This window comes from Triturus cristatus, chromosome 3_1, assembly GCF_964204655.1.
Source record: "Triturus cristatus chromosome 3_1, aTriCri1.1, whole genome shotgun sequence".
Taxonomy (NCBI): Eukaryota; Metazoa; Chordata; class Amphibia; order Caudata; family Salamandridae; genus Triturus; species Triturus cristatus.
In genome coordinates this window covers 1,154,627,788-1,154,652,523 of record NC_140583.1, presented here as the reverse complement: position 1 = coordinate 1,154,652,523, position 24,736 = coordinate 1,154,627,788, and the positions used below count along the sequence as shown (strand labels likewise).

Below are 24,736 nucleotides of genomic sequence, written 5' to 3'. Positions count from 1 at the left end.
GAGGGACATTATTCAAGATTTCAATCGGAAAAGAAAAAACAGGGCTAGGAAAAACAGACATTGTGATCAGAGAGGAAGTGCACTACAGAATATTGTACCCTGAAGGATAATGCGCACAGAGCTGGTCACCTTTACTCTTTCGTATATACATTTTAATGCATGCATCCTTTTGTCTTCACTGGGAACCCTGAGGAGAAGAGGAGGGGTGTGGTTAAGTGGGCAAGTTACTGACTTCTGCACCAGGAGACCGTGCTTTAATCCCGGTTTCCCCACTCGACTAAACTGCGTGATTCTGGGCAAATCATTTTTGATTTCCGTGCCCTTGTTACTTCAAAGTACATGGGTTGACTGGGGCTATTCAGATCGTGCTGCGGTCTATTCAAGAAAATGATTGAGTCTCACACCTTTGCCTCAGATAAAAAAAAGTCATCTGGTTCTCTAGTTGAAACGCGGTAGATTGTGCTGCGCTTTTGATGCAGGTCTATAAGGACACTTTCAAGCTGTGTGTAATGTAATATACATTTACATCATGGTTGTCCGTTACGGTTCGAATGAACCCTTTTTAGCAAACATATGAAAAGTCTTGGTGTTTGGCGTTATTGAGTGTACTGAAAGAAGACTTATTCATATTTTAATTTGAAGGCTGTAATCACATCATGGCTCCCAGTAAATCTCCCCTTTGCCAACCATCTGCAAATGACTATTACGCGCTAAAATAGGCTTGTCCTGGGACAGTTTGGTTCAATTAACATGTTAAAATTGCAACTCTTGAGTTTCTCATGAAAGGGTGGGGACTGAGAACTCGGGCAGTTTGGTATTTTAAAATCAGAGAAAAGAGCAGCGACTGAGTGCAGGTGCATGAAGAGCAGCACTGGGCGGTGCGCATGATCCAGAACAGCAAAGCAACAATTGAACTGAAGTGGAAAATAAAAGCTACATATATGTCAACGTATTAAAAAACGTAACTGTTCAAACAACAAATTATCTGCTAATCTACACAAATTATGTTACCAGCTCCCACATTCTTCCAAATTCAGTAGGCCCAAAATGCTTATTAAGTTAGTATGTTGTATCTGTAAACACGTTTTATTTTGGAACCAAAAACATGTCAGTTCCATTGAGAATGAGAAACGAAGTGAGAAATTGTTTGTAGACAGGAAATATCCTTAAACCACGTGGCAGCGCGCAGCATAACCCGGTGTCTATCTAGAGAAACAAGTGGCTCTTTTTTAGGGCTCGCCTGGCGTGGGCTGCGCACATGCACAGTCTCGCTGGCGAGATTTAATGACTTTGGGTATTTCTGTAAAGGGCATTAAGCTCCACCCCTCTTTTCCATTGGCCAGCGTCACCGTTTACGCTAAACGGTGGCCAGCCATTGGAAAAGAGCTCCTTGTGACGTTCTTGTTCGGCTTTTTCGGCCGTCCCATTTGGACGGCCTCGCCTGCTTTGCGTTCGTCGCAAAAGGTTTCTTATCTTTATGGGTCCATGTGTTTCAACATATGGCCCCATAAAGACAAGAGATCACTGCCTGGAGCTTCATCGGCTGTGAGCTCCTACGTCACTTTTGAGCCGCGCTGGGATTGGCCCAGCATCGCAGGTTGTAAGTTTCTGCTTTTTTTTCTTTATGCGCACTCTGCCGTTCCTGTTCGTTATCTGGGGACGGGCACAGTAATGGAACCTCCCCGCCCTCGGCCAAAAGCGAAAGAGCTCCCTCTCCAAATGAGAGAGGGAGGACGAGAGCAGAAGTGCAGGCTGTGCTAGCCAGACAGCCCTAGCAGCCTGGAGCTGCGATCATCATGGAGGGAATCCCCGGAGTAGGGATTCCCCCGCATCGAGCATTTAATTGTTCCCTAGCAGGTGCCTACCCCGCTTTCTGTTTTAAATTGAAGGGGAGCCTACCCCTCATTGCCGCATTGTCTATTTAAAAATGCGGGTGCCCACCTCGCTTTGCGGCTTTAATTGAGAAGCGGGTGCCCACCCGCGATATTGCTGCCTTTGCGTTATTTTTCACTTGCGGGTGCCTATCCCGCATTCTAAATATTGCCTGGAATCACCGCCGTGGCCCGGGAGTGAGGCACAGTGCCTCCTGGAGGTGGGCGGGGCCTTGCGACAGAAGCAGGAAGTAACCGGGCCTCCCGTGAGTTGGGGGAGACCTGGGTGTTGCTGAAGCCAGGCGGGAGCCCATCCCGCACTGGAGACCCAAAGAAGAATCCAGGCAGGGCTCCTGTGAGGAGGACGGAGCCCCGCTTGATGAGGTGCCGCATCAGAGGAGACCGGGAAGTGCAGCAGAGGCGGCCGAGGCCGCCGATGGCAGCGCAGGGCTCCCGGGTTGAGGAGAGAGCCACGCGTCGTTCTGGCCAGTCCGCAGAGTGCAGCCGAGCTCGTTAGAGGAAGTCCTGCCCGAGGCCCGATGAGTGGGGGCCGATTGGGTGGCAGCCTTTTGTTGAAGTTAGGAGCCCCAGGGGTGGGAATCCATGTCACACGTTGTGCTTCCTCCCCTGTGTCCGGAGCACACTATCTTTTGGGCGATGGCACTTTCTTCTTGAGTGGGTAAGGCTTGCGGAGGTTGCTGAACATGGGGTGAGAATAATTATTCGGGGTTGTACTTTTTGTGGATTTTCATTTTGTTTGACTCTCGTGGGGCCGTAGCTGTCGGTGCCCCTAACGTGCCTTTGAAACTGCTGAGCGGGGAGGCGCGAAACAGATTGTTTATGTTTGTAAAACTTGCTGCTTTTCCGCGTGTTGCAATTTGAAGCGTTGGTAGCAGTCCCCAAGGGTCAGTCTGTGCAAAGGTGAGGGGTGTTCCTATTCTGTGAACTTAGGAGCGAGAAGGGGGCAAGTTAATGCCAGGTGAAGACACGGCCAGTTATCGAGCTAGAATGCCGGAGTCAGGGGTATGGAAGTGCCCCTTCAACTTAAGAGGTTCGGGAACCCACCCTGACTACAGGCAGGTTTGGGGGACATGAACCTACACGCACAGTACTATCACACGTCCCCCCTGCATGCCGAGTGTTACGATATGCTGTTTTAGGTGTTTCCTTGGCTTTCAATACGTGATTCTACCCAGGGCAAAAGAAAACTTGAATTTAAGGTGAAGTTTTGCAAATCTCGCGCACAATCAAGGCCTCTGCCTGTACCTTGGCTCGGCAGAGTAGGGCGGGCCTGCATTAGTTGTCCAGAAGTTTCCGAACTGCCTCATTTCAGACTTGGGAGAACCTGCACCTCAAGGCACCCCCCTTTCAAGAACTTGTGCCTACTTGCACAACGCGAGATATGCAGCCCTCTTTTTCACCAGGAAAATAAAAAAGTTATCTATACGGAGCGAAAGCATCTAAATGAAAAGCAAGACACTATGGAAACTGGGTGATACAGAAGCAGTAAATGGCTAGTTTGTAACGCGGAGTCGATTGCATGCATGCTTCGGTGTAATTGTATGTGGAGCTCTAGAGGGCCACAGCCCCACGGTCCCAGAACGCTTTGAGGATCCCCACATTTGCGCCCGCGTGTGCCTCTTTTGCAGTGACGAAACTTCCTTGCCGATTGGACCCATCAGAAGAGGTTGGAGTCACGATCTGAGATTTTGAGAAAATGTTCTAACGCTTATTTTCACAAGAGTTAAAGGGTTCCACAGTGATCCTTCCTGCACTGAGACATGCCGCACTACCAATGTTGACCAGTGTTTTCAAATTATTTTATTACATTTACTGCTTTTATCATGAAAGTTTTTAGCAGATTTTACAGTAATATCCTGTGGTAGTAAAACACTAGTAATAACTGCAGTCTCTTTTCTGTATAGTCTGCATTGCAAGTTATCGTTTTTCACAAATATTTATATATATCATTTTTTCTCCAGATTTTGTCACTATACTCTAGGGAATAATTCTATATGTTTCTGACTCTAAGTTGGATCTTCAAGATTTTGTTTCCAGTTGTTCACACAACTGTAACAAATAGTTGTGAAATCCTGAAAAATCATCTCCCAAATATAGTCTTTTTTTGAATGAAAATAGCATTAGTACTTCAGTGACGTTCTATCTCAAGCCAACCTATGAATAGATTGGCATAGGAGAGCGCCAACCTGTAGCCCATACAAATCCCCTGCTGCCCTCTAAATAGAGTAAATTTGCAGTGAAAACAATAGGTTCTCTGATATATATACAATTGTATTCTGTATTAATTGTCTTTTAAACGAATAATTGCTCTAGTATTGAGAAAATATTCCTTTACCTTTAAGCCACCTTGATGTTTAATAATGTACATAGGCTTTTGATGTCCAGCCATCCCAGTTATCTTGGCCCATCGAATATCATACCATCATTTTTCTGATATCTCTTGTATGCAAGGGAAAAGATTAAATGATGTCTATATACTTGTAGTTTCTCTGTGTAGTCAGACTACCTGTAATTCTTTTGTTTTTTTGCTAGCTAAATGATACCGCTCTTGAGACATTTGGCAGGGTTTTTCCAGTTTTATTCTAATATGAAGAATCAAGAGTTGTGATATACCCATAAGATGCACCTGGTTCTCTGAGATAATAGTATTTTAGTGAATTGTATATGTACAGTCACACTCGGAAGTGTATTCTTGTAACTTGTGCTTTCACTGTTATAAACTGAACTAATTATGTTCTATGGTTACCTCACAGGGCTATGCCATTTCTTTGTGCTTATAAGCCTACTAGTGCAAGTTATGTGTGTACAATTATTTTGTACAGAATTCTGCAGATAAGAGAGAATATAGTTTTTTCATTAGAAGAACAGTACAGGTCCCTGTCTTATATTTTTTTGTTTGATTGTAGGTCTGGGATTTCCCAAACGGTGACAATTGATAGTGAAGTGTGGAGGTTTGAGTTGGCTTCACAAAGTTTATATTGGAGGGCAAATTCACTTTTACTTCTACTTTTTGAGATATCCAAATTCAGTCAACTAAATATAAGACGTGGTTATGTTATTTTATGTATATTGCAATTATTGCACTGGGGTGAAATTTTGGCTGTTTTGACATGAGTTCCAAATGTAAACATATTTTGGATAGAGATGGGGAAAGATCTAAATGAGCTAACTCTTCATATGATTTGTAGGGGATAGTTTTCAAAGATAGTAACCTTTTATGACTGACTTACAGTGGATTACAGTTTGCATTTTGATACCCTTTACTTTAATGTTTTGGGAGCAGTCCTAAAGAAACAATTTAAAATTACTAAACAAATGATGAATGCGTTTCAGATCAAATTTGAAGTTGTACGAAAAGACATGGGAATTGATTTCCTTAACTAGGAATCATAAAAATGATCTCGAAACTGTAAACAATGGAAATAATAAATAAATTAATAGCAGAGGATTATTATTTAATTTCAAATTTACATTCAACATTTTTGTATATGACTTCATATCTTTGGGTTGGACAATGCACTAAATAACCTATTGAGGTTCATAGTGCAAGGAGAAAGAATTGGCCAACAGATTCCTATTTAACGACCCTTTGACTTGCATATTGTTCAACTCTCTATTGTGTCCCAGCTAAGTATACACTGTAGACAGTGTGAGTGGGTGCAAATCCCCTGCACAGCCCAAATGGTAAGTGGGGGTTTATGGACTGTTAATGGGTAGATGTTCTTTCACACATAACTGTGGTGTTAGCACTTAAGTGCCAGGACAGGTTGTCTCAAAGCTTTCACATCCACATGGAAGAAATAACACACCTAAAGTGAAACTATAATTTTTGCTGTCTTCACTGACCTCCATAGGATCTCTTTGTGGCCACACAGCCCAGGTGTAAAACAGATCACACACATACACACACACACCCTGTTGTACACAATAAAGCCCATATACACTCATTATACTCACAATAAAGTGCACATCCTAGGTGGAAAGAAGGTCTACATTTAGGGGAAATGCACAAGACACCGGTTTGCAAAATCCTTCTTAGGGTTACTGTTAAAAATTAAAATCATGCACTTCTGCACTATAATCGGCCTACTACTAACCTTCAGTGTAATAGCATTGGTTTGAATGACCAGTCATAACCCTTTACTATGGGTGGAGGTATATTTTGGGTGCTTTCCTTCGCAAGCTTGTGTTCTGTTTTTGAATGTTATCAAATTTGTTGAATACCTCCAGGGCACTCAGCTTGTCGTGTCCATTGAGGAAAAAAATAAAGGGCAGGCGAAGAAAAATCGAACAGAGGCAAAGTGGCACAAATTTCCTGCCCATGGAAGGCCTCTCAACCCCACACTCCATTTTACAAATACTATGTCAAGAGGACAAATTAGTTTTATATTTGGTGGTTTTGCTGCTTATATAGCTCCATTATTTTACAAATACTATGTCAAGAGGACAAATTATTTTTATATTTGGTGGTTTTGCTGCTTACATATCTCCATTAGTGTAGAGTATTGAGCTATTCTGTTGTTGTGATCATGTTTTTTTTTTCTATTTGCTGCTAGTGGACCTCAAACTAATGCTTCAGAATATTAACGTGTAATTCTGTACTTCACAGTGAATTACTTGTCCGAAGAGGTTTTCCTGTTGCTGCAGTCAGTGGTGGTAGGTGTCTCATAACTTGTTTTGTGATGATTTGAAAATGTTAACACAAAGGAAGATGGGATTGTAAATAAACATGTATGTTTTTATTTCAGATGGCTTGCCAAGAAAAGGATATTGAATCTTTGAAAATCTTACAAGTGGAGCTCTGGTAGGTATCACTCATTGTGAATCACGCTTATGCCTGATCTGTGGTGCTCAAAGACATTGCAGCCCTTATGTATCACAATCAATTAAATTCCGACAAGATACTTAAATGCTCTGCCTGCACAACTGTTGATTACAAGAAATCACAATTTATTTTTTGTGTTTTTCTTTGTGCCACCTCTTAGGCCAGTTAGATCCATAGTGGTGGGCTCAGGACAGCCCAACCCATGCTATAATTGCATGATAGCTGAATAGGATAAATTAACATTCATCAAATATTCATGGAAATTATGTATGTAGTAGTGATTCTGAAAATTATGGTATAGATTCAGCCCTTCTGGATCTTTGCTGCATACACTTGTCTTATGCTCCCTGCATTTGTTTTTCTCACGAAAATGACGAGTAGGTACATTCTGCTCAAGGTTCAACACTCCGTCCATCATCCCCTTTGGTTTTGCTACATTCTGCTCACCTGTCACCTTTAGGAAGTGCTGCTTTTACTTATTCTCCAACTTTCTCAGAGAGGAGGGTTTTGCATTACAGAAAATTGCTGCTTCCAAATTGCTAGGAAGGCTGCTAGTAGGTGAGGGCAATGAAGAACTACTGCACAGCACGTGGCCCTCCTGCTTAATTTTCAAGACTGCAGCTCTTTCTCTAATTTACCACGTGTGTGCTTAATATATTTCTCTATCTTTGTACTTTTTTGAACTGGTCAGGAGTTCTGCCCTTCCCCTGTGCACCCATGCTTCTGTTCTAATACTTGTGCCACAGGTCAAAGGTCAACGGCTTAAAGGGTTCTTGATCATTCCAGACCCACTTCATCGGAGTTTACTCTCACAAATACTATGCCATTATCTAGGTACTAGCCACCATATTCACATTTGTTATATGTATGATCCCCCCTACAACCCAGTATGGGCCATCAAAGTACTCTTGCAGTTAAAAGGATTGCTCCTCTACCCTGGTCAAGGGTGGATCTGAAGTGCCTTTACATCCAAACTACAAAACCAGCATTGCTCCCCAGTTACCCAAGTGACTTAACACCTGGCTCCGTGCTGAGGTGATGAAATGCCTTAAAACTGTGCATGGATTTATGTTGCTCATAGAGTATGGTATAAAAATGAATGATTGATCTTCGTTTGCTACCAAAGATTAAAGACTATGCTGCCAAAGCCTACTCAAGGGAGGTGGTGTGGGCTAGTAATCATCATTTACTAGCACGCATTAATAACACTCAGTAAATGATTGTCCAGTCAGTACTTATTCTTTAGGAAAATGAGAAGTATATTTATTGCACACACACACTACTAAATACTACGCAATCATTTACAAATATATACATTGGCAGCTGGAAAATACCATACAAGTCATTATGTAATCACCTGTGATTCCCTAGGGGTCACACAAACATATCAAATAAGTCTACTGGCTTTGCGACGGTTCATAAGCAACAAACTACGTTAAAATTATCACTGTGTATCTAAATGCAATTGTCAAAAATAATAATCCTGCATGAATGCGTTTATTATGGATAATAAAACCTGCACTGTGAGCAGAGCATTTAAAATCTTCAAGATCACTCCCAGCATCTTTTTTCTACCACTTCCAGCTAAATAGGAAAAAGGCTTCATTAGTTGGATCCACAGCCTGCACTTACTTTCAACACTGATGGGATTAAGCACTGCCACATTGATAATCAGTTGCTTGTTGGCTTCACTGCTGCAAAAAAAAGGAAAGGTGGTTCAAAACTTGATCTTGTCACGATAGACTGTCCACTGCATTAAACTCAGTTATGCCATGGCCAAAAAAGATCCTCATAAGGGCCCTCTGGCATATTTCCTCCTTGGTGAAAACCACAACATCTGATAGAGAATTCTAGCCTCAGATTCCTTACTTTAGAATTATCTCCAGGCACCATACTGGATCCGGAAATGTTTCGTGAGCAGTGCCTTTGCGTGCCCGTAGGTGGTGGTGTTCAGCTCTTCATCCGTGTCAGAAGTGATGTGCGCGGACCCTGCGTGACACATAAAGCCCTATATTTCGACACCCCAAGGTACCTTGCACAAGAACTAGCGCTGTCTGGTGACTGTAGAGCATCTAGAAGCACTATCAATCAATCAAATGATCTTTATTCGGATATATTTAAAACATCCATAAAAGTACATACAAGTTATTTCATACATTCTTATACAAAAGTGCAAAGTCAATGTGCAAATATGCAAAGGATACTCCTAAAAGCTAACAGGCCAAATCCATTTTGTTCACATCAGAAGCTCAATAAAATACATCGTTAAAATATATAAAAAGATCATCCCAATGAACGATAAAAAATAAAACATATATTCGACACATATTGTCGTGCACCTAATGAACAGAAATGCAACATACAGATAATAAACAGACTATCAGGCCACATTCATTATAATATGTAAACAGACATTATACAAGTATGTATAGACATACTTCAAGTCGTATTCATTGAGGCACGGGAGCGGACAGCGGTTTGGAGAAAATGACTAACTCTATAAATTACATCCTCGTTGCTTAGTGTCCGCAAAATTCTAAAGGCCTCTTTGAAATCTGTCAGGGCATTGACTTTAAAATAAGGAATGAGAAAATGTTTGGTATATTTTTTTATAGAAGCCGCAAAACAATGTGAAATGCATCAAACTTTGCTTACCACCTTGGTTTCATGGACAGGGCAAATTTCTTAAATTATAGGAGTAACCTAAGGGGAAACAGAGTAAATTTACCACGCTCCCATCCCTAAATCTAAACAACAAACTCCTATTCCATCTGCCCAGTACCTTGCACAAATAACCTTGGGGTTTGTTAGGTGGCCTAGTACAATGTTCTTGTATGTGTAGGTACCCAAGGATGGCTGGCTTTCTAAATTCAATGTTTTCTCTATTCGTTCGATACAAATCAAATAAGGCCCTTTTCACTATGAGCTTATGTGATGGGTTTATTGTGTCAGGTGCTGAGAAAAGATGCCCCATTTCTACACTTTCTAAGCTCGTCTGTACCGCTTTAAGCCAAGGGATGTAATTTACCCGCTCACATTTTAAGCAATCTAAGATTATGTCGCGGGTCAATGAAGCAGCTTGGTTACGCCAGATTTTTAACCAAAATAAAGCGGGTCTTGATTTTATAAAATCTTCTATGTAGGGGAGGTTCAGTTCTCTGTGGCATACATATGACGGAGACGAAATGACCCCCCCCAGTACCTTCCTACAGAATTTATTTTCTTCTACCTGAATATTGGTGCAACTTGAGTATCCCCACACCTCGGCGCCATAAGTTCCTGTGGGGACGCACTGGGTTTTATAAATTTGTAAAAGTGATGAGGTGACCTCGGCGTGCCTTGGTTGGCGTAAAGTAATTAAGGAATTAATGGCTTTACCCAGTTTGTTCCTCCCTCTGGCAACATGTGGTTGCCAGGATCCAAAATCAGAGAACAGCAAGCCCAAATAAGGGAAAGTGCAAGTGCTGTCTAGAATATTATTCCCTGCCATTATATGGCGAATTTTATGTTTCTTTGGCCCACAAGACATTATATAAGATTTTTTAAAATTTGTACATAAGTCGAGGTCGGCCATAAAAGAAACAAAGCCTGAAATTAAAGTGCGGAGTGCATTAGGTGTACGGCCTATGAGTACCGCATCGTCGGCATAAAGAAGTACGGGTAAAGAATTGCCATTGACGAGCGGGACATCAGTAGTTAGTTTGTCTAGTGATGAGCTTAATTCATTTATATATAAAATAAAAAGTAGGGGAGCCAGGACGCAACCCTGTCTTACACCCCTGCCAATTAAAATCTCGTCCGAAACCTCACCATCGTTGTTAATGCGAACACGAGCCTTTAAATCTCTGTGCAGATGAGCCAGAAATTGGACCAAAGATTCATCTAAACCATAGCTCAGCAAAGCTGTCCATAGACGGGATCGGTTGACAAAGTCAAAAGCGGAGCTTAAATCCATAAAACCTAGGTAAAGTGGGGATTTTTTTGCTATGATATATTTATCTAAAACTAGGTTTAGGTTTAAGCACTGCTCAACCGTCCCTACGTTATTTCTAAAGCCTAGCTGGCAAGGGTGTAAAATTTTGTTTTCCTCGGCCCAAGTACTGATCTTATTAAAAATAACCCTGCCCAAAATCTTCAGTGTATTGTCAATCAGTGATATTGGGCGATAGCAGCCAGGGTCGAGTCTATCACCTTTTTTAAAAATAGGGACGATTGTACTGTTTGACCAGGTATCGGGCAATGAGGTGATGGACAAATTGTTAAAGACATTACACAGTAATGGGGACCATAGGTCGGGCTCTGATTTTATTAAGTCGATGGATACTCCATCAGGCCCTGGCGCCTTGTTTCCTGCGCTTTGAAAGATTGCATCCTCCACTTCTGTTATTAAAATATTCGGGAACTTAAAAGGTTGGCGGTTTTCAGTGGGAGGAGTCGATGCCATATAGATATTAGTGAAGTGCTTCACCCATACATCCCCTGATATACTGCAATTTATGGGAGTAATATTGGAACCAAATGACTTCAGGTTTTTGACCTCGTTCCAAAACCCAGCAACATCCTTTGTTGCTGCAGTACGTACAAGTGAATCCCAATGAGTTTTTAGTAGCTCTTCAGATCGTCTTCTTAAGGTTCGTTTATAACTAATCCTCAGAGACCTCACCAATGCTTGATTGGGTGGATCAGCTTTTAGAGCAGCTCTCAGATCTCTATTTGCTCTGGAGCAGGAGTTATCGAACCATCTAGGATTAATATCAGAATTGATTATAACTGGCTTAGATATCTCCTTTTTTATGGTCTTACACAGCTCCGTGAATGCTTCAATAATCGCATGATCAGGGCACTCGAAAGATAAACAGGTGAATACTAATCTGGATTCGGATTTGATGACTCGAGCTAACACCCCCTTGTTGTCAATCCCCTTCCAGACCACCCTGAGTTTGTCAGTTGATGCGACTAGGTTTTTTGCCCCTATTTCAATCCGATTCACCCTCTTGTGGGGAAGTTTCAGAGTGGATAAAATCGGGTGATGGTCACTGTGTACAGACCTAGCTACTTTAGCCTCTAATAAAAGATCCACAAGTGCGGAGGTCATGAATACATAGTCAATTGTAGATGCACTCCCATGCCCGACATAGGTGGCCACGGGACAGTTATTTTCCATGATGTTGACCTTTTCCATAACATTAATTAAGTCCCTTGTGGCCAAATGATTGGATAATTCTATGCCTCTTTTACAGGGAGGGGTTTGACGGTGAATGTGTGCATTGAAATCTCCTCCTACACATATCCCATCAAGTTTACCGCACTTTTGTCCTTCTAAAATATTATCAATAAAATTAAACAACCTGATAAAATTCATATTGGGATGTGTTTTAAAATCATTATTATAAAAGTTTATTAAACATATTCTAACACTACTGATGTGAAGCAATGCCTGGAAGTTCCTGTCATGTGTTTCCAATGGTTCAATTTTAATGTCTGCGCCTATTTTAACCCATATGGATAATCCCCCACTAGGTCTGCCCAACGCAGGAATTGGTGCGGTTTGGTTGAAGCAACTGTATCCATCAAAAAACAAAGGAGTGGTGCACCAGGTTTCTTGAAACATCAAGATGTCAATTTTTGAGACCCAGTCCACCAATTCCCCGTTTGTTACTTTGGGATTTAAACCTGCTATATTCCAGCTCAGGATTGTCAGGTTATTAATAGGTGTTACCAAGGGGGGAACATAGCTCTTACCCTTAACCGCCTTGGCAGCATTAGCAGTCGTTTTGGTTGGATCCAAAGATAGATCCCCTGCTGGATCAGGTATATTAGATTGGTTTCTGCTCAATGGGTCAGGAAAGATAATTGATGGTCAGTCCAGAGTACCCAGGTCAGACAATGCACTGTACCTATTGTGTAAGGGAAGAGGTGGTAAAGTAAGGCTAGGTAATCTATGATGCGGTCTATAAAAATAGCCCAATGGTAAAGAGGTTATGTCACTGGGAAGGGGGAAACGCATGTTAATACTACCAAGGATAAATTTGACTGTAGAGGGATTTCTAAAATTGATGACAATACAATCCCCTTCTATATTCTTGGGTGATGGCCCAACCCAGCTCACCCGTCTAGTGGTCAAAATTTCTCTCATAATGTTAGGGCCTACCCCTTTATGTTTGCATAGCCAGTCTGTACATTTGTTGTTTAGTTGCATCCATGACTCGCTCTGCCCCTCCCTTAACTGTGGTACGCCTGCCAAGATTATTACATAGGGGCAGGCGTCGGGGGGCAGATGAAGTACGGGCCCTGAATGCATTATTGGCCTAATAGTAGTTGTGTGGCCCTTATCTAGTCCAGTGGTAGTAGGTGCCTTCCTCCCTATAGGTGACAAGGTGGGGGCATCATTAGACATATTACTAACCTGACTAATATGGCGTGTTGATTCTGCCTTCCTCCCTATGGATGACAGAGTGGGAGCATCATTTAACGTATTACTGCCCTGACTAATGTGGCGTGTTGATTCTGTAGCTTTGTTAACGCCTCTGGGTGCGGTACTAGGGGTGATCGTTTTGTTAGAAGCATTTTGTCTTTCAATCAAAGTGCCCCTATTTGCAGCTTCTAGGTCTTTAATAAAGCGCTCACCCCTTGTTAAGTCAAGGCTAATGGCCCCCTTCCTTTTTACGTCTTCATTTTTAATCATGGTTTCAATACGATCTAATCTTTTAAAAATATTATTAAACTGTTTGATCATTTGAGATTCTAACTGTTTAAAAATGGTGTCCACAATAGTTTCCATAAAATTTACATTTGACTTGTTAAGTGTGGAACTTTCACTAACAGGATCAGTCTGTGTACATGTACAGTTTATACCGTTTCTGAGGGGGGTAGTATTCAAGGGTCCTTCAGCCAAGTGCACTTGTTCAGTCCTGGCATTACTACCCTCTATTGTTTTTTGTTTCCCTCTAGTCCACATACTCTGTGGTGTGGGTTGATCCTTATTGCATGTGGCTGGTTTCCTTTTGTTAGTTGACTGTTTTGGGGGGCCTTTTTTCCTTGTCCCTCCAGTAGGTTTGGTTTTCGAAGATGCCTGGGGGATAGGGACGTATTCAGTGACGTCAAGCTGAGAATCAAGGATAATGGTGTCACCTTCCTCCTCAGGGGTAGTAGATGGTGGATGAAACGTATTGGGCTTAGTAACTATAACAGTTGGGGATAAGGGTAATGTGTATTCTGTACTGGAGTCCCCGGGCTCAGAGTGTGCGCGTAGGAGCCCCAATGACATCCGTCTCTCTGTGCTCGCAATTTCATTTGCGACAATATTAAAGGCATTATCCAACATGCTTTCTAATGATGAAGGTATGATGGGATGTGTCAATGCCGATTTGCCAGTTTGGTTTGCAGAACACTTCCCACTGATAGACATTTTCCGTTTCTCTCACCTGGTGATCACCCGATAGTTCAGCTTAGAAGGGTGGCCCGCCCGACCACTGGTGACCTCTGAGGGCCTCAGAGGGCCCGCCCTTTGCCCGGGCTTAGCCCGGCGTCGCCCGCGCGCGTCCCGCGTCGCGGGGGGAGTGCCTGATTTTTAAACGCCTCCTGGCGCGGGAAACGCTGTCGACGGGTTCCGGCCGCACAGGCAGCTGGGAATTGTAGTCCCCACTCTGCGGCCGCGTTGGTGTTGGCGGCGGCGGAGGACAGATGAGCAGCAGACCAGAACAGCCGGTAGGACAAGCAAAGGGGGTCAGCAGCGCGCCCCCACGTCTCCAGACAAACAGCCCGCTCTGCCGGGGGAGTGCCTGATTTTTAAACGCCTCCTGGCGCGGGAAACGCTGTCGACGGGTTCCGGCCGCACAGGCAGCTGGGAATTGTAGTCCCCACTCTGCGGCCGCGTTGGTGTTGGCGGCGGCGGAGGACAGATGAGCAGCAGACCAGAACAGCCGGTAGGACAAGCAAAGGGAGTCAGCAGCGCGCCCCCACGTCTCCAGACAAACAGCCCGCTCTGCCGGGGGAGTGCCTGATTTTTAAACGCCTCCTGGCGCGGGAAACGCTGTCGACGGGTTCCGGCCGTACAGGCAGCTGGGAATTGTAGTCCCCACTCTGCGGCCGCGTTGGTGTTGGCGGCAGCGGAGGACAGATGAGCAGCAGACCAGAACAGCCGGTAGGACAAGCAAAGGGAGTCAGCAGCGCGCCCCCACGTCTCCAGACAAACAGCCCACTAGAAGCACTAGTTCCCTGCTGAAACCACATAATTTCATCAAAAGAAAACTTATAACCGAACCTTTTCAGGCATGGCCCTGAGAGTCTGGAAGGCCCTTCCCCCTGAAATCAGAATAAATCCCTCAATTGCCTCATTCAAGAAAAAAGTCAAAAGGATACTAGGGAACAAATCTATGCTGTTGAAAGCATATTCTATACTCCAGAACTTGAGCTATCCCTTTTCTGCACGCATGCTTACTTCCTGTAAACTATACTCTTACTCTGTTCTACTGGTTGCCCTGTGGTTTGCTCTCTAGGAGAGATGCCCACACCGTGTCCATGCTTGATGATGATGTCGTTGCTTGTATACATGTGTTCTTGATCATTTTAAGATGTTCTGATACCCGCAAGGGTCATGCTCGTGCTATATAAAACGTAATAAGTAGGTGCCACCCCAGCGCGTTGATGTCATTTCTTTTCTTTCCATGCCAGTCAGCGCATACCTGGAGAAGAGCTACCCCCAGTCACTTTTTAACTGACTTTTTTTGTCCTTTTGTTGGAGAACTTTTGGGACATTGTCTCCTAGTGTGGCAGGGATGTCTACGAGGAAGACTAGTTTTAAGCCTGTGGTGCCTGTAACTGGCAGATGTTGGTGACAGACTCACACCTTGTCTGCCTCTTGTGCCTCGAGCATGACACCAATACCTCTGTCGATTGTCGCTCAATGTACCCCAAGGCCTTGAGGTCAAGTATCCTGCCGCTCGACATGTAACACTGCGACAGTCTGGAATTTCGTCTAGAGAAAGGTCCCGGAATCGGTCACGGAGCCATAGATCTTCTTCACAGTCGAAGTCGTACGGGTGTTTTGCAGCATAGACGTCTTATAGATTCACATACTGTGCATATTCCGCCATCTAGTGGTTGGAGTGTGAAAGTGCTTTTGTTTTGTTTTCTTTTCTTTTTTCCTGTTGGGAGGTCGTGAAACCTGATTCCCCTGGTCAGGCTACAACCCCCTTTGTGTGTGTGCAAGCTCTCAGAATATTTTTTCTGCCATGGAGATCGGAGGTGCACTGAAAACGTCTGAGAAACTACAGCAGCAGACGCAGGCAACAGAGAAAGCCCCCCAGAATTTTGGGGGACGTTTCTGCAGGGAGATGATTCTTCATCCTGAAACAAGGTAATATGTTGCTCTTTAATTATTTAATAAAGGAGCAAAAGCACGGGTGAAATGCTCCATGTAATATAGGAGCAAGAACACGGGTGAATTTCTCCACGTATTACCATAACATTTTAAATAATTGTGGTTTTTTACCAAGTTGGAAAATAGAAGCACATCTACCAGGCTGCGCTTACAGCAAGTGTGTGAATGTGCTGTTTACACACTTTGTATACGGTGTTTAAATTATTTAAACGTACTTTCATAGTTTTTACTATTAGGTTGGAAACGCACATAAGGTGCCTCTTCCATATACCACAGGATTTCTGCAAAACAAAATATTCCCGTCTTCCTCTTGGTTCCTAACATAGCTATCACAGATAGCGCGCTATGTTCACATGGGTTACCAAAAAGGGTTTGGTTTTTTGGGGGCGTAAAAGGAGATTCTAGGGATCTCTTAAACAATATGCAGACCTAGGGGAGGTTTTACTTCCCAAATATTTAGCATTGCAACAGAAAATACATTCACTAAGCCATCAGATAATGTTATGGCTGGCCTCAAAACAAAAACCCCTTTCCTTCCTAGGCATTAAATAGCTGGGCACAACACTTCTAACGCTGCGCCAAATGCAGCTCACATTTACAAAGTTTCTGCAAAGCGGACGGGAAAGTCATAAACCCCCTCCCCAGCGCCCACTCCCTTCCTGGACAGACACAAGAGACTGTAAGGATCATAAAATGGCCTACAGATCAAACACAAAGACCCTATAAATATAGTGTTTATCTGCAAAAAGCACTCGCTCTGGGACTTGGTTGTGCAGGTGCTGCCCATGGTCTCATAGGAGACCCCAGCCATACTCTCACAAGCAATTGCTGACAGGAGGAACCCTGCTAAATTCACAACACTCTGTGGCCTGGATATGGATTCTTTGTCAGTGGCCCTTAGAACCACTGGCTTTTCAGAGGATGTCCATGCCTCGCTAATGTACATGCCCTTTGATGGCTTCTGTCTCTTTGGACACAAAGTGGACTCCGCGCTGGAGCGCTTCAAGGATGGCAGAGCTACATTCGGGTCCTTGGGCCTTTCCATGGCCCTTCGTCCACCTTATCTGCCTTTTATGACAACGGAAGGGGCTTCCAACTGCGTCTGTACCTACCCAGTCACAACGGCACACACGTTTCATAACCCCTGTGTGGCTTAGGACTCAGTACTCACAGGCCCCGTGGGTCAGGTAGCCAGGGATTGTGCCAATCTGCCACTCCCCCAGCAGCTACAGCCTCCAAACCTTTTTCGTTTTCCCTCTGACTATCATGAGCACCCAGTGGGAGGCAGGATACACCATCACCTGCACTTCTGGAGGCTAATATCATATGACCACTAAGAAACTCCAAATTGCCAAAGGGACTACTCCCTCCTCTTCATGAGTACCCCGCCAACCATGCTAGCCACTTGTGACAGGCTGATGGAGGACCATATCTCCTACCTCTGCCAGGAAGTGGCCAAGTGGCCATAGAAAAGATGCCGGCATCAGAAGTAGGTCGTATTTCTGCTACTTTCTGTGGCTCAAGAAGGACAGAGGCCTTTGTCTTATCCTAGACCTGCGCCCTCTCAATTTCTTCCTGAAAAAGGAGAAATTCAGAATGCTCATGCTCGCTAAAGTCCTGTCTGCCCTTCACCCGGGGGACTGGCTGGTAACGTTGGACTTACAGGACACATTCTTCCACATCTCTATCCTGCCTGCCCATAGAAATTACCTTTGGTTCACGGTAGGCTACGAGCACTTTCAGTTCACCATATTCCCCTTGGACCTTACCAGTGTCCCAAGGGTGTTAACCAAGATGATGACAGTAGTTGCAGCTCATCTGTGGAGATCAGGGGTGCCAGTCTTCCCCTATCTCGACGACTGGCTGTTGAAGGCTGGCTCGTCCCAGGCAGTCATCTTCCACCTCGAGACTACGACGAATCCCCTGCACATATTGGGGTTTACTATCAACATGCCAAATTCACACCCAACCCCTTCTCATATGGTCCCTTTCATCTGAAGTGTTCTGGACACAGTGCAATTTCAGGCCTATCTTCGTGAACTGTGAGTCCAGGATATTCAGGCTATGGTACCAATGTTTCTGCCTGTATCCTGGATTTCGGTGAGAATGACTCTGAGTCTGATGGAACTCCAGCGGAATCTGGACGCCACATCCACTTGTTGGAGCTCTGAGTGAATTGGCTGGCATTGAAATCCTTTCTACCCTTCATTAAGGAATGGCTAATGCAGGTGTTCGCGGACAACACTACTGCCATGTTGTACTGCAACAAAAAGGGCGGGGTGAGGTCGTGGACCCTTTGTCAAGAGGCTCTGCATCTCTGGACATGGCTGGAACGTCAGGGCATTGCCCTGGTGATTCAACACCTTGCTGGATCTATCGGTGCAGAGCTGACAAACTCAGCCGAAGATGCCTAGCGAATCACAAATGGCGTCTCCATCTGGAGGTGGTACAAGGTCTCTTTCAGCAGTGGGGAGAACATGGTTAGATCTGTTTGCCATCGCCGAGAACGTGCAGTGCCAGGAGTTCTTCACGCTCAATTGAGCGATCAATCATTCGGGATTTGTAGAGCACGGCTAACCGCCTGAGAGGGTATCCAGGTGCTAGGATCCTGCTGCGATCTGTCAAAGATCCCGGTCTTGAGTCCCTTTCTGAATTCCGTGAGAGAGATGCTGTTCGGGGATGGAAGGTAGGAGTGTGAGCGAGGGAGAAGGAGGCAGAATGCAGGTGTCTGGAGGGTTGGTGGTAGTTCAAGTGTTGGTTGATGCATGCTGGTTCTTGGTTGTGAAGGACCTTGTAGGCATGTATCAGTATCTTGAATTGGCATCTTTTCTGGACAGGAGGCCTGCGGAGGTTCCTGAGGTGGGGGCTGATATGGATCCATTTGGGGAGGTTAAGGGTGAGTTTGGCAGCTGAGTTCTGTATTTTCTGGAGTCTCTTCAGGAGTTGGGCGGTGATTCCTGCGTAGAGCGCGTTGCCGTAGTCGAGGAGTGTGGTGGCTAGGGTGCTAGCTTTCCAGGGCGGCTCTTGCTAGGAGGCATTTTTCATATTGAGTTGAGCTCAAGTCTCGTGTACGCCTTTCTGCCCATACCACTCCTTCCCAGAGTTCTTGAGAAGATCAGGAACGACTTGGCCCAAGTCCTCCTTGTGGCTCTGGAATGGGCTCGGAGGGTCCGTTATTCCAAGCTGTAGAGCATACCCATCGGTCCCCCAATCAGGTTGCCCCTTCAGGAGGATCTTCTGTTGCAGTAGCAGGTGAGAGTTTCCCCCCATTAACATGTCAATTCTTCACCTACATTGATGGAGATTGAGCGGAAACAGTTGACAGCTTTCGTCCTTCCACCCCAAGTCTGTAATGTCATCCTGGCAGCCAGGATCCACTCCCTCAAGACGGGGATTCACCTGCCATTGGGACACGTTTGTGGCATGATGTGCAGAAAAACAGGCTGACCTCCTTTCTGCTCCCCTTTCTCAAGTCCTTCTATTATTCTTTCACTTGCTCCAGCAGTGTTCGGCTTTGGGCACCTTAAAAGGCTATCTTTCTGTAATTTCCACATTTGTGCGGTTGCCAGATCAGCAATCCTTTTTCTAGTCCCCTATTGTACATATGTTTCTGAAAGGTCTCCAGCACTTTTTCCCGCCTTCACCATGCCTCATTGGGACCTAAATGCAGTCCCGATGGTTCTCATATGCACTCCTTTCGGGCCATTACGCAACTGTCCTGTCAGGATTCTTACTAGCAAGGCAGCTGTTCTATTAGCATTAACATCTTACCTGAGGGTCAGTGAGTTCCAGGCTTTGTCATCTAAGCCTCTGTTCCTCATCATCTTCCCAGACAAGCTAGTCCATCGCACTTCTGAAGGAGGTCACTCCCATTCATGTAGGTCAGTCTATCACCAGCCTACTTTTTACTTTCTGCCTCATCCCTCTAAGGAAGAGGAGCAACTCCACCAGCTTGACCCAAAAAGAGCTTTGCTGTTCTATTTTGACCCCATAGAAGAGTTCCAGGTGGATGAACAACTCTTCGTGGGGTATGTTGGAGCCTTAAAGGGAATCCAGTACAGAAATGGACTATCTCCCAATGGATGGTGCTCTGTATCAAAATCTGCTATGCATTGGCCAAGAAGCAACCCCCTGAGGGTTTACGTGCTCATTCCACCAGAGCCAAAGCTGCGGCCACTGCCGTAGCATGCAGAGTCCCAGTCCTGGACATCTGCCAGGCAGCAACGTGGGCATCTCTGCACATGTTTACCATGCACTACTGCCTGGACAGTGAGTTCTGGCAGGGCGGGCACTTTGCCTGCTCAATCCTGCAGGCCTTCTTATTGTGAAATCATTTCTCAGACTCTCCTTTGGGAAGGTATTGCTTGGCTATCTATTCTGAGGTAAAGGAATCTGTGGCTAGAAGTCTCTGTCAGATGAACAAGTTACTTGCCTTCTGTACTGCCTTATTTGGCAGAGACTCTATCTAGTCGCAGATTCCATACTGATCCTCCCCACTCTGTGAACGGATTTATAGACTTGGGGATTTTTCCTCTTTCATGGCTCTAGTTTTCACATACCAGTGATCAGTACACTTTCTGGCTCCACCCTTCTAGCGCTGAAAGCTACATAAAGAAACTAATGTCAGCTTGCTGTGGTAGCGCCTATATAGTCACCACACACGTCACTTCCGACGTGGACGACGATGCCACTTGGGGCTGAATGGCCCCACCTACTGGCACGAAGGGGTACTGCTCATGAAAAATTGCCGGATTCCTGGGGATAATTCTAAGGTAAGGTACCTGCTGCTAGATAGAGTCTCTACCAGATAAGACGTTACGGAATGTAGGTAACTTGTTCATCTGATTAAGACTTTTAACAGCAGCTTCATTACCGTAGAATAGATATCCAAGCAATAACTCCCTGGAGGAAGGTCTGCGAAACGATTCTAGATAAGGCATTACTAAAGGTAAGAAACTTGTTATACAGCACTAACTTGGGATGTTCGCATTTTGAACATCACTAGACACTATTGCATTGATTCACAAGTCCACAGAGAGAGGCATTTTGCTAACTTTGTTCTGCAGGTCTTTCTTGTGAAACATCCACCTCTTAGACCCATGTTTGAGGATGATGCATTGCTGTGGTACTGATTCACAAGATTTGGAATCCCATTAGATTGAGTTCTTCATCTTAGGTAATACTCTTTCTGGTGGTTACTCTATGTATCAACATATTCCTCACAGCCAGCCCACCTCCCCATTTTGTGAAGAGGACATCCAGGCATAATAAGATCCCATGTTAGTTTTTGCACACTGCCATTCCAAATAAATTCTTGTCAGTTACACTCGGCATCTGAGGGCATGGAAAAAACAGGAGACAACTGTCATCAGCGTATAGGGGTTGTGCTTGTAAATAGCGGTTTGATATCATGTCCGGAGATGGAATAGGGTTGCAACAGTTGTCGAAGGCACCACCTACTAGTGTGCAGAGGCTATTGTAGGAGTTTCCAGATCCAGTCTGGCATCGCTGAAGATTCAAGTAGAAATTTCGAGTAGAATATTGATATTAGAGAGCATTACCAAATGTAAGTAACTAATTTGTTGAGCCATGAACATGGGCAGTTTCACCAAGTTATAAGTAGTTTAATTACATCTAAATCTGGACTGGACATACACATAATGAAACAGAAGTACAGTGGGGGTTCATATTTCCTAATTGGTAAACAGTTATTTAGAATTGCCACATAGGACAAGTAATGCAGGATTGTTGATAGTCTTTCAGTCAGAGTAGGTGCTGTATGTCGAGACACATTTTCGAAGTACCCATATATTGGCCCAGCATTGGTTTTAATGTTATTACCATTCATCACTGTATTCTGTAAACTTGGGATTTTCAGGATACTTTGGGTACAGTAGTAGCAAATGTGTTACAGCATCCTCCAGTGCAGTACTAGGCACTATGTCTCTCCATGGTTGTTGTGATGGGCTTCATCTTGGTAAAAGCCTGCTCTTCTCATTCCTCCTTAAGTCGTGGTGGTGGTCAGTTGTTCTTAAATTTTCTGAAAGTGAGTTGCAAAACTTGGCTGGAGAAAGTTACAACCTTTGTGCTACTTATTGTAAGCAGAGATATTCAGCTGTGGTACCAGTCTAGAATGGAGTGACATGGTCTGAGAATTATCAGAATTTTTTTAGCTTTACTGCTAGGCGAGTGGGACCTTTGCTGTTAATTACCTTATAGGTTATACTGAAGATCTTAGATGGCCTAGTGCTGGTAAACACTGTAGAACTTCCGTGGCTGGTGGAATGTGGTCATTGTTTTTCTGTTTATGCGTTGTCTTGATACAGCATTGTACATCATTTGTAACAGTTGCAGTTCATAGAGTTAGACTCCATTGAAGAGTAGCTCGGGTAGATAAGGCAAACTAGGTAGTCACCTGGAACTCTTGCAGGAATCCTAGATGAGAAAAACATTGTTTTAGGGTCTCCGCACTGTGAAAGACGCCTCATATGACGTTAACTGCAGAAGACACTGCCCCAGCAAATGTATGCAATGGGATCGACCCACAGAAGAAGGGCAGTACGCTGTACTAGGTTTTCTTTTATTTCAATATTAGTTCATTAAGAGAGATGTCTTGTAAACGTTCACATAGAAGAAAACTGTTAGTTTAATAATTCTGATAAATACAATGATCTAAAATATACAGTTTTGTTCATATGTACATATACACATAATCCTTCATTTAGAAATAAATTCAAATAGGACCAATGAAATATTTTAAGTTTATTTTGAAGGTTTTATATAGCGCGAACAAGACCCTTGTGGGTATCAGAGCGCTTTACAGGGCAGATGTAAGAAACAAATACCAAATATCGAAAACATATAAGTGATACCTATACATAGTGATCGATAATACACCTAGCGAATAAAATATACTGAGATGTGAGTAGATCAGGTAAATTTGGCCATGAGAATTTATTTCACTTCTCTTTTGAAGGAAGCAGTGGAAGGGTTCAGTCTTATTTCTTGGGGCAAAGCATTCCATATTCTGGGAGCCATTCCTGAGAAGGTCCAGTTGTCAGTTTTCTTCTTGGCAAATGGTTGCGGTTTCAGAAGAAGATTCCTGGAGCTCCTGGATGATCTATTGCCACAAAAGAGTACCAGTTTTTGGGCTAGATAACTCTGAGTATTGTGATGTATGGCCTTGTGCGTCATGCAAACGATTTTCAGAGGTATTCTAGCCTCGAAAGCTAGCCAGTTGAGGGCTCTAAGGTCTGGTGAGATATGACAGTTTCTTTTGGAGCCTGTGATGAGTTTAGCAGCAGTGTTGATTGAGGCTCTAAGAGGAGCCATAGTAGATTATTGGCTGTAGTTTCTTAATTTGCACAAGCGTTGGCTCAAAGCAATTGCAATGTCCAGATACTGGATACTTCCTAACAAATATATCATTCCAGAGATTTCAAGAGATTTATATTCAAAGAACACTTAATGCAGAATCCCACAATGCACCTGAATATATACAACACAGTCAAAGTTTACTTGAGCAGTGTTGCACATATTCCGTTCCTGTTTCTGAGCATTGTGTGCATGAATATAGCGAAGGACTATCCGGGGTGAATACACCTAAGTATTTTCAAAAGACCATTTTGAAATATTTTTTATGGCTATTAATTTATTATAATTACTTATCAGGTTCTTCCCCAAGCACTCTGTGTTAACAATGTTCATTTTTCAGGGAAAGAAGTGAGAGAACAATAAGTTTGAATATAGGTCATTGGCTGAAATCAGATTACTAACAATGTTAACTACACTGGTCATTTGGTATATTGTATCATTGTACTCTTCTCTAACATCTGTTTCCTCTCCCCCTAATCTTTTCTGGCCTTTACCCACTTCCACCCAACACTGCATGGTTATTATCTCTTCAGCAACTCCAACGATTCCCTCATCGTGCACACCCCTCATGGACTCTTGTCCTAGTTAATCCCTCATATTGATTGCGCACTCTCATTGTCGATGGTTTATAATCCTGTCTCTGTTTAATATTTGAGGTCAATGTCGCTAAAGTCCTTGTTAATTTGTAAAATGTTCCCCCTTTTGTTTCTATAAATTACACAACTACCAATCAGTGTAAACAGTAGGCACTGTTAGCAGCCACTAAGGAGGGGTTACGTTGATTAATGCCAGGCAGTTGGCAAAGATATTTGTCTCATAACGTCTGAAATGAACAAGTTCAATACTTAAAACATAAATTATACTGTTTACCATATTATGCCTATAAGGTCCTTTCCAGTAGCAACCCCATATTGAGACACGCTTCCTCTTTTTCTTTTTACCACATCATTTTGATTGGCCTGACCTGGAGGTAGCCATTAATCACTTCCTCAAAATTAGTGACTTCAATGCTGGTTACTTCTTAACCTTGCAAGAAACTACTCCATATCGATTCTATTTTTGAAGTTTGATCATTCTGCTGGTGGATCAACATTTTATGGGAATCTATGTGATACATTTCCCGTAACCATGTTTCTGACAATGGACATGTATCAGATCTCCATAACCTCAAAATACATACATTCGCTACTGCCATTGCAAACCACCTGCCATGTTTTTTTTGGTTTTTTTTTTGTTGTTTTTTTTTTAAACCGTTTATTACAA

The 24,736-nt window shown here is 43.7% G+C and overlaps 1 protein-coding gene across 2 annotated transcripts in view; it reads left to right on the top strand.

The window, feature by feature from the left end:
• The window catches only part of LOC146861664 (40-kDa huntingtin-associated protein-like), a 521,777-nt gene that overhangs the window by 407,956 nt on the left and 89,085 nt on the right, over positions 1-24,736 (top strand). For both annotated transcript variants that reach the window (XM_085646014.1, XM_085646015.1), the window contains exons 10-11: positions 6,502-6,548; positions 6,641-6,696. In XM_085646014.1, coding sequence (XP_085502140.1) covers positions 6,502-6,548; positions 6,641-6,696 — 103 coding nt within the window. The remainder of the gene's footprint in view (positions 1-6,501; positions 6,549-6,640; positions 6,697-24,736) is intronic.